Source organism: Tenebrio molitor, unplaced genomic scaffold (genome assembly GCF_963966145.1).
Source record: "Tenebrio molitor unplaced genomic scaffold, icTenMoli1.1 SCAFFOLD_50, whole genome shotgun sequence".
Classification (NCBI taxonomy): domain Eukaryota; kingdom Metazoa; phylum Arthropoda; class Insecta; order Coleoptera; family Tenebrionidae; genus Tenebrio; species Tenebrio molitor.
In genome coordinates, this window is record NW_027184158.1 from 89,727 (window position 1) to 100,901 (window position 11,175).

Here is an 11,175-nt window from a genome sequence, read left to right on the forward strand (position 1 = left end):
TTGGTAATTTGTACTCGTCAGCGGGTTTCGGTAAATTACTGTCAAAATTATTTACGGAAAAATGAATAGTTACTCCAATGAAGAATGAATTTTTATGGTAAAAGCCTTTGACAGTTGTGTTAGTTCGCGGAGACTTGTTTAGATGAAAATTTTAATTCAGCAACTTATTTAGATTTATTAGTAACTAATGGGCCAATTTCAAGTCGAGTTACAACCGGGACAAACTACGTTTCCCATGGCAACGTTGCAAATAAATTTACAACCGATTTCAAGTTCGAATTGTCGCGCGATTTGCATCTGCTATTGGACGGTTGTAAGCAGTTGCATTCTGTTCTGTCATTTTTACACCGTGAAAATGGCTGCAGCTAGGCAGGTCTTGGCCGCTTTAGTTGTGGATGAATTAGTTAATCGTGGTGATAGCGACAGTGACGAAGAAGAACAAAGGTTAGCAAGAATACCTTTTAGTATTCAGGAGATGTCGGAGAGAAATCTCTTCCAGAAAACACGCCTGGACCGTCGTGTTTTCAATTATGTGCTGGAAGTTCTAACACCAAGTTTGGAACGAAATACAAGGCGAGGACGTTACGAACATCTCACACCTACGCATAAATTATATGTTGCATTGCAGTTTTATGCTTCGGGTGGATTTCAATGGTTAGTTGGAGGCAGTTCAAGAATTTCACAATCAGCTGTTTCAAACGCGATCAGTGAAGTGACTAGCGCTCTAGTAGCCGTCTCGCAGCAGTTTATTCGTTTTCCAACTGCCAGAGAATTCACCGAAGTTAAACAGGCATTTTACCAACTAGGGTTGACCCAGCATGGAGTTGGATTTCCAAATGTACTGGGAGTAATCGATTGTACACATTGTAGAGTGCAAGCACCCAGCAATGCCCCGGAACAATATTTTAACAGACATCTCTACCATTCGATCAATGTTCAATTAATTGCGGGACCAGATTTGAAAATTTACAATGTTTTTGCCGAGTTCCCAGGTTCAAATCATGATTCATACATCTGGCGAAATTCAGCTGTACGGAATGCATTTGAAGAGGGTGGTACTTTTCCTGAAGGTTGGTTAGTTGCGGACTCCGGGTACCCCCAGGAACCGTGGATTATGACACCAGTGGCAAATGCAACATCACCGGCAGAACATTTGTACAATTCTGTGCACATTTCCACCAGAAACCCAATTGAAAGAACAAATGGTGTTTTAAAGAGTCGTTGGCGTGTTCTAGACCGTCCACTTGCTTATGAACCCGGTAAGGTCTGTCAAATAATTGCTGCTTGTTGTGTGCTGCATAATATTTGCATTCAGTACAATTTAGATGTGGATGATTTCGAAGATTATCCTCTCCCTGACGACTTACAACCTTGTCATGGGGCCATCCCTGGGAATTATATGGACATTCGTAGAGATCTCATTGCAAGACACTTCACTCGATAATCTAGATTTTTTGATGTGTTTTATGCTTTCAATTTTTTTTTTTTTTTTTCAGATACATATTCAGTTGCATAAAGTAAAAGCTGTTGTACAAAAAACACCAAATGATTAATAATTTTCATTTATTAACCATTAAAATAAAACAGCAACAATATATTTTTAATTTATATTTAATTTTTTTCTTTTGAGTTCAATGCCCTCTTGTAATAATTCAAGTTTTAATTTTTTTAAATTTATTAATTGGTCTAAACGACTGTTGAGGTCGGACCGCGTTTGTCGCATTTCAGAAACCAACTCGCCTAAGATTTGGTTGGTTTCTCTTTGCAAACATGTCGTTTCCTCGGCTTCTTTTAGTACCGCCTCGATCGTCCTTTTTTTGCCTCGTCTGGGAAGTGGGGGTGGTTTTAGGATTGGTGTAGAAGATGGAGGTACTACAGGACTCGCTACAGGATTGGGATCTGGCCGATTAAACAGATTTATAATTATTTTTTTTATGTTCATAATATTTTTGTTAATTCCAAATTGTTTTCGTATGTTTATAAAGAATGTGTTTATGACTTAATGTTATTGGTGATTTAATTTTTTGTGTATCAATAAAACATGTAGTTCGAAATGTACATACCTTCATTTGTATCGACCGGGTTAAGGGATGAGGACGGAAGATCTACAAGGGGTGGCCTTTCGGGAATGGGTTCTAAATTATATTCAGTACTATTATTTAATTGTTTTACATAAAAAACGAGTGGAAAAACAGTGAAAAAATATCTGAAACTGAAAATATCAATTATTGCATACATACCAAATATAATCACATCTGGAATGTGAGCTGTGCTCGTCGAAGGACCGGGATTGATTACTGTAAGTAGAATGATAAAAAGTGCAAAAAATATTACTTATGTGACCCTACCTTGACGCCTGAAGGGGTCAACTCCACCAGCAATCCCCTCAATGCTATCGGTACCAATAAATTGGGAAAGTTTGGCATCGATAGCAGAAAGGGGTGTATTGGCTTCATTTTGACCGCCCCCAGTTTTTCGGCCCTCTCGCTTAACCGCGTTGACTCTATGTTTGGCCCTTGTCTTCAGGTCCTTAAATTTACTCCGCAATTCTGCTGCCGTCCGTACTGTGGGAGCAACAGCGTTGACAGCGTCTACCACCTGCTGCCATCCTCTGTCCCGGTGGAATTGAGTTAAATTCGGACCCTTGAGAGGACCAAACAATAGAGCCCTTCGCTTCTCGACTTCTTCGACAAGCACAGCCGTTTCTTCCACTTTAAAATTTTTTGATCTTTTCTTAACCCTAAAATGTGTCATTTTACACATCTGCGATAAATAAATTAAAAACATTTTGTACTTACGCTTTATTTTCCATTTTATTTCTTCGTTTGGTTTTGAAATTTTTAAATTTGATTCGCGCACCGCAAAATTAATGACAGTTGTCACGTGATCGAGAGCAAATTTGCAACTGCACTGCCTCCCCGGGCAGTTTGAACTTGAAATTGGGTTGTAAATTCCGTTGCAAGAGAATTGCAAATATTTGCGCTACAACTGCAGTTTGCATCGCTAACTTGAAATTGGCCCATTAGTTAGGAACTGCATTGGAAGAAGTTGCAAGAGAAATTCAGGAAATCAGCATTTCAGCTTAGAAGTTAGAAATTTTTTAAACGATTCATTTCCAGATTATTGGACTGGTAGAGGTGGTGCTATAAATTACGCGTTAATTACTGAGAGGCAGTTGACCAGTGTAAGAAGTGCTTTTTACAACAGACTGAGTTTTGGGGATTGTTGGGTATTGTGTATTTCAAAACGAATATGAATATTTATTCTAATTTTATCTTTCTTGGGTACTTATTGTAAATTTTTCAAAGAATTATAACAAAAACTGCTTATAAACTGTTAATTACTTCAATATTATTTCTTTCTTTCTATTAATTCTTAGGCAGAATATAGCCTAAGGGAGTCCGTTTCGGCTCAGGGACGCGAGGGTCGCGGGTTCGATTCCGACCCAGGGCGAAATTTAAAATAATAAAAAAAAAAAGGCTATATTCTATCTCGTGATTCGGAAGTCACGTTAAGCCATTGGTCCCGGTCTACTGAGTTGGTCATCATGCCCCTCATAGATTTGTAAACCAGTCTCAGACTGTGTAACAACATTTTGATGTATAGAAATAGTGGCATAATATCTATAAACTGAATGCACAATATTAGTTGACTATGTTCGACTTTGAGAGTGAACACCCGGTATATTAATACGTGAAGGAAAAATTTTGTACCCCTTTTTAAGCAAATTGTGCGCACGGAGGAGTGTGAGATTTGGCATGGTTAAAGTTTATATGGAGAAGCAGTGCAGAAAGATAAACATTTCTGTACAATATACAGGGTGTGCCAAAAAAAAAGACGAGTCCATTTCTCCCTTATTTATCGGAGGATTTTAGTTATTTATACACCAAATGAAATGGTTGTGAATAGTCTACAAAAGGCCCTAAATTCACATATAGCCCTAAGGGCTTTAAGGATAAGGTGTCAAAATATTCTTTTTCAAATGCGAAAACATATTTTTTTTACAATTCTGATAAAGATTTTTATTCTGAAAGGATACATACAGGGTGGAACAAAAGTATCAAATATTGGCTGTAACTTTTTAATTTGACAATTTATTAAAAAATGTTTAATATAAAAGTTGATTGGTGTATTATCCTGCATCATCTGGTCTTTCCAGTTTGTTCCTATCTTCTTTTGTTTCGCTGCTATGGCAACCAACTTTGGTTTTTTAAATAGCACCCATACATTTTTTGTGTGATTTTCAAACAAGCGTATCTTTCTGTATTCATAAATACAGTTTTGCCATTATGGGGAAAAAGAATAAAATTAAAAAAAAAAAAAAAACAAAAGTGACAAAATTAACTTACTAAGTAATAAAAAGGTAGCTCGGTGGCCGCATGGCTGTCGGAGACAGTGCTCCGAGGTCGCGGTCCCGGCGCTAGTGGGTTCGAATCCCACCGAAGGGGGAGGATTTTTTCGAAGGAAGGAAACTCCGCCGGGCCATGGATGTGTGTGTATGTCTAGTAGGGGCTGACGGTAGGGTGGTGGAGGGAAGAGCGACACTCTCCCGACACCACAGCGAGGTCAGCAGGGTTCAAATCCCAGGCCGGATGGGCCTCCCATGGATGTTGTGTGTTGTGGTATTCGTGTTGTGTCGTCCAGAAAAAGGAGAGGAGAGAGGGTGGGCGTGGGTAGCCGGGGAAAGTACCCCGGAGCCCCGCCGCACCACAAAGGAAAAAATGAGAAACCAAGCCGACCGTAAAAGGTACCTGATAGGGTAATAATACTAAAGAAATAAAAACAGTACTCTGACAACAAAAATAAATTCTTGCAGTTAACAAAAAAGAGAAAAACCAAGTAAAAATATTATAACAGAAAACACAACTATTGCCTTCCCAGAGATACAAAAGAAACTTCAAAAAAACAAATTATTTATAGGTACCGCTTATAGATTTTTTAATTCCACCAGTCCTAATACTTATAATTATTGTCTTTTGGCGTTTATCAATTCCGGTAATTGATATGTTAAATACATTTTTTTAAGTTTTTCTTCCATTTTTTCATGCCAAAATTCGGGATCCCTAAATATGTTTTCCGATGGAAAGCCATGAGGGGTCCAAACTATGAATATGCAATATTTTCTATCGGTGACTTCAAGTTGTCCCTGTATTTGGTAATAATAAGAATGATTTTTTTTTAGAGATAGTTGATTGTTATTGTCAACATTACAAAATTTAATGAATTTTTTACGAACTGCTTCAACAGGAGAAAGATGTTTTCCACTAAATGGACACTTAATTTCAACTATTCCCTCATTTCCTATTAGAGCATCAGGAGATGCACCTAAATAGGGCAATGTTTTGTGCACATTGCCACATTGTTCATAATTAAAATTTAAAACTGTAGACGCTTCGTTTAATGCTTTAAACTCATTTTGTTGACTCCATCTTGTATACTTATCTCCTTCAAAATTTGAATAAAGTAAGTTTTTTAGAACCGTTAGCCGATTGGTACTATCTCTCAATTTGCAAACTTTACCAAAATTTGAGGCAGTCAATCGTTTGAATCTTTCGTTGTGCCATAATTTATTTTGGTGTTGACTCCTTGTAGATTCTTGTATGTTTTTATGTTTGGATAGTTCAATTAAAAACTGAGATGATTTTTGTTCATATTCCTCTTCATCCATTAAATTCATCACTCCACCGTAATCCTCGTCTGCTCCAGTTACTTTTGCTCGGGATGTTTTTTGTGTTCTTCCAAATTTTAAAGAGCGTTTGCATTTGGCACTCTTTCTTTTACTGCAATTATTTGCAAAACGTTTTACGTACTTTCCGGGACTGCGATGTGTCATAGCTTTATTAATTTTAGAGTAAAATGTTCTTTTGTTATTGAAGGATACAGCTGCAGCTTCACATCTGCTTTTGTAGGAACCTCTCTGGACAAAATTGCATCGTTTCCCACTAATAAATTTAACAATTACCGAATTATAGCGCTCACAGTAATTATTGTTAACGTTAAAAATTAAACTTTGCACATTTTTAATTAGCACGGTATTTATAAAATGCATTACAGCATCCCATAGTTTAGAACTCTTTAAATCATCAACAAAGTCTACATCATTTTCAGGATCTTTGCAATTAGTGCTTGTTTGCAAACAGATGTCGTGTCTACCAAAAACAAGGTTTGGGGCATTCATAAGATCTTTCGTCAAATTGGCTTGCTTTTCATTTATAGATGTAGACTCGTTGGAACGTTTTTTGATTGCGGAATATATACCGATCCTCATGCGATCCAAGTTTTTTGATAATAGTTTTCGCATTTCTAGTGGATAAGTTCTGTCTTTCGATAATTCTGATAAGCGTTTATTAAAATTCCGACAGATCTGATTAGTGCATTCAACTTTTTCAATTGGTGAATCTACACCATAAGGTTTAGCCCTCCTCAGTTTTTCGGTGACACTACTATCACCGTCACCTTTGAAAAAAGCCAAATAAATACGAATTGAATAGAAAAGTAAAATTTTTCTAGTTTGGATATGTACCTATAATGTAGTCATTATATTGTACCTATACTTATAATTTATAAAAACGAAAATATTGATAATATTTTATAATAATTTATTATTCACTAGATGAAATTTTAGAATAACTACATTATAGAAGCCAAAAGTAGAAAAATTGTAAATTAATTTTCGTCTTATAAGACCCATCGTAGCAGATGTTCTTACAAACCTATTAAACGAATATACTTGGCTCCATGCATTGGAAGGCTTTGTTGAAAACCTTCAACAATTATGTCGGACTCCATTGCATTTGGAGAGCCCGACCAATTTTTGAAGCAAGTATGGGTTGGTGTGTCAATTTGCCTTTTTTCCGCCAATGTACAAAGCAAACAGAAGATGTTTCGTACACCAATAAACAAAACTTTTCCCGTATGGAACCCTATTATAGAAGCCTATGAAGAACCACAAGATCAAAAATAGAAAAACCTTGACATTCTAAATAATTTACCATTCCCGACAAAGAGCTATAATTACATTTATAGGACCATTTAGCCCACGATCCGTCAGCAACTACCGTCAAAAGAGGTACCCCGTTTTCGTCTACATCTCCTCTTTTTATTGCAAGTTGTTTCTCTTCATCAATCGCTTCCTTCATTTCCTCTAGAGCTCTCTCACCAATTACCTTCTGGAGACGTGCCTCTATTTTAAAATACGTTTTTGGAGACATAGAACGCATATTCAAAACGGCATAGCGCTCTTCCATTTGGGAAAAGCTTTGTCCGGTACAAATGTTTCCTAGTACCTTGAGACGATATTGAAATAAATAAGCACACTAACAAATTTTACAACAGGTAACTCACAGTGGCTGTGTTGACATCCATATAAGATCCGTCTTTAGGCTCAGAAAAAAGTTTTTCTACCTTGTGGCACATATCACATTTGAACACCAACTCAAAACAACTTCCTCGTCTAATTTCTTTTTGAAAACTCATGTTCTTTCCACTACAACCAAATAAACCTTCTGAATGGTGTCCAAATGTTTTTAATTGTTCCACAAGGAACGCAACGTCGAAAATCCTTCTGCCTTCAATTGTAGCAGAAACAGCATGATCCGATTCTACTATTTCTGTATCATATGGCAAATTTAATAGTTCATTATCATTACTAAGGAGAGCCAAATTGTTATTTAAATTTTTATAATAACTTTTCCATCATACCTATTTTGAGAAGTAATACTTTCAACTTCTTCTTTTTTAGATAGAGAATCACTACTATTGTCTTGAAAAGATGTCTCCATGAAATCATGCTTTGAGTGCTATTGCTCTCGGAGTTGTTGCTAAAGTAATAAGAGTTGTCCATGTGTATAAAGACAAATAGAAAACTTACTCATCACAATTTGTAAAACTTGAAAGCTCTCCTTGAGTCTCATTATTATTTTTACGGCTTTGAGATCTAATATGCAATTAGACAAATTAAACAAAAATTATTTTGTTTTAATTAACGTTTATTAATACAGGGTGTCCCAAAAATGGCGTACTAACGGTGCACTACGGTGTAGAAGAGATTACCGTAAACGTCAGAAAAATGTTAAAAACATTCTATTGAACTTATTTGCTGATTTGGCGGTCTTTGAAAGTGGCACTTAACACGTCAATTATTTTGAAATATATGTATGAAATTGTAATGACAGTTACCTCTAATCGTACATATTATCACAAAGTACAAGATCACTCACTACCAATATTTAATCCTGCATAATAGAGAATTTAGAAGCTTTGGAAATCGAAAAAAATATTTTAAATCCACTACGGTAACAGTGCAAGGTAATGATAATGATGTACGAATATATCTTTGTTGACATTGTATTGCCGTTAATAATAATAATAAAAATAATTAATTTTTTTGTCGGAAACATTTTTTCCATATTTTTTTCATGTACATTTAAGCATCCTCGATAAGGTAGTAAGTAGTTTGTACGCCAATTTTGGGACACCTGTATATAGGTATGTATAATATTATTATTAATGATGTGATAACGTTTGAGTGAGAGCCTGATGGGGTCAAATATTTAATTACAAAAATAGTGCAAAGCAAATATTTAATCACTGAAAAGAAATAAATGTACTTTCTTCTTAATAACATGAACAATTTGTTTAGGTTGAAAAGTGAGGCTGCAGAAAAAATACTTTATGCTACTCAAGAGGAAAATTTATTTTGCACTCTCGCGTGGCAGAAAAGCATTATGTTCTTTTCTTATAGAGTAATTTAATATTATACTCGTATTTTAATAATGAAATGAGTTTTGTTTATAAAATAGTGTCATTGTTATGACTCTGTTCAATTTAAGGCCGAAATAAACATTATTAAGTCGGATAAGGTATTTGGGCTTATAGATGATGTACAAACTGTTTTTGGGAGCAGAGATTATGTAGACATTATACGCATATAGGTTTGTTTACTATTATTTCTAAAATAGTATATTATGTTATGAGGAGCAAAAATGAAGTTTTATGTGCTGCGGTTGGTAGATTGGCTGCCGAACGCAGTGAGGTAGACAAACTAGCCAAAGCACATAAAACCATTTTTGCTCCGAATAACATATACAATTTTTTCTTCAAACCTTCATAACAAATTATTTAAGACATGTTAAGAAACCAGGTAGGAATTTACTTTATTGCCGCTCATCAGGGGAGATAATAACTTCACGGACGCCCTCAGCGGAGATAATAACTTCACGGACTCTGGTCAGCTCGTTAGATTCCATGACAATGAAGTGACACTTTAACATTATCAATGCAGCAGTGCAATGTCATAGTTTACGGACGTTTGAAGAAAAAAATATTTTTATTGCAATTGGTGAATATTTTTACATGTATTGGCTTGCTCGTTTAGCACGATCTCGTTTCGAAAGTCTCTTTTTTGAGAGTCTTAAACGACCCATTTTTATATTAATTTATTGGTTAGGCGAAAACGCGGAAAAAACCATTTATTCCACTACGATCGAGACTACGATTCACAAGAGATCTTTGCGAGTACACGACGGCGTGAGGCCCCTCTTGCGTCGCCCCTTCACCTAGCCTGTGTGAGGATGGCAAAGTTTGAGCGTGCAATTTCGGGCTGCAGAGTGTTGCAAAATTCCGTCTCATTACTTTATTTGCTTATCATTTGACAAAAATGATACATGGATAACTTCGTAAAAGATGAGAGGTGGTACCGACGGTGTTATTATTTGAAAAAAAGCATCAGACATCAACAATATTATACCGTGAAAGTGACAATTTTTCACCAACTTTGTAATTTTTTTTCAAATAAACTAATTTCAAAGCGCAAAAAAAAGCACCGTCGGTACTTCGTTTAAACTTTTGTCTGTGTCCACAAAAAAATTTGCTCCTGTAGGTGGAATAATAAGGCCACTAGGCGGTATTTTGGAAGTACCTAAAACAGGCGGATTTTTCTAGGTACAACCTCGCCTTAAAGGAGGGAGATGATACTTCTGGATATTTAAATCAATTAGATATTTATAAACATAGTCGGAATAATTTTTTCAATAATGACTTTTTACATGTCAAACATACAATGACACTATTTGAACGTATAAACATTTGGTAATATATTATCCATTTATTAAACTCCCGCACAGTCAAAGTGTTTGCAAGTTACCGCATGGCCAACTGTATCAAAACGCTAAGCGCTTATTATGGCCGTCCCACTCGATGATTTCTCCGTAAGAAAAATTGTTCTTGACATTTAAAAAAATCGTACGTACAGTAGAGACTTCAAGTGACGATTATTTTAATTAAAAGACAACGGATGACAGAAACGTCTTTTTTTTTCTGTAATTGGTTATGTCCTATTCTTGGTTACGTCCATGTTAAATATTTATAAGTAAATAAATTAACTGCAAGTGTTAATTGCATGCAGTAACAAAATAATAAAAATAGTAAAAGTGTAAAATAAGAAACATATAATAGGTAAGGTGTTGTGTCAATAGCTTAAAAACCATAAAAAAACGAACTCCAATTGCTTCAAAATATCAGACATAACCTCAAATTGTTTTAATTCGAATTTAGTATTTTTCTGTGTGTTGTTGGATAATGTGACTCGTGTCAGCATTAGAATAAGTGAGCACATCAAAAAGATTGTCACCTATGAAAAAAATTCAACAAGACAATGGTACCTAAATTTCCTAGAATGGAACAAAATTTTCATGGTTGCAGAGGATAACCCAAATGGACTTAATAAATACAAAGATTGGCCGACCCAGCTAGCAAATAAGTTACCAAGAGCCAACAAGTCGTTTACCAAAAAGAAACATTCTGTTTAAAGGAAAATGCATACGGGAGGAACACACAGGATGAGATCCTAAATTTGTAATAAAAGCTTTAAAAATGTATCGACACGTTTATTTACCTTTAAATGTACACTTTTCTATGAAAATAAAAAGATTTTTCAGTATTAAAATGGTGTTTGGAAATAGCGACCTACGGTTATAACGACCGAATTTCGCCGGTCCCTTCCACGTCGTTATAAACGATATATACTGTATATGGTTTGGATAATACCAAATCTGAAACCATTGGTGAAAGACCTTGCACAGCCAACAAAATGCTCTGCTATGTTATCCACGGGTTATCAACTAGATACACAATTGCTGCAGGGTACTTTTTCCATTCAACATTAACAACGGCACA

General features: G+C 35.6%; 1 protein-coding gene across 1 annotated transcript; it reads left to right on the forward strand.

Annotated features, from left to right (window-relative positions):
* Nucleotides 1-324: 324 nt before the first annotated feature.
* On the forward strand, nucleotides 325-1,535 carry LOC138140874 (putative nuclease HARBI1). Its single transcript, XM_069061758.1, has one exon. The coding sequence runs from the start codon at nucleotides 356-358 to the stop codon at nucleotides 1,442-1,444; it is 1,089 nt and encodes a 362-aa protein (XP_068917859.1). The 5' UTR covers nucleotides 325-355; the 3' UTR covers nucleotides 1,445-1,535.
* The last annotated feature ends 9,640 nt before the right edge of the window (nucleotides 1,536-11,175 follow it).

Coding starts and splice junctions, on each gene's coding strand:
- LOC138140874 (XM_069061758.1), top strand. CDS start 356: ATGGCTGCAGCTAGGCAGGTCTTGGCCGCTTTAGTTGTGGATGAATTA.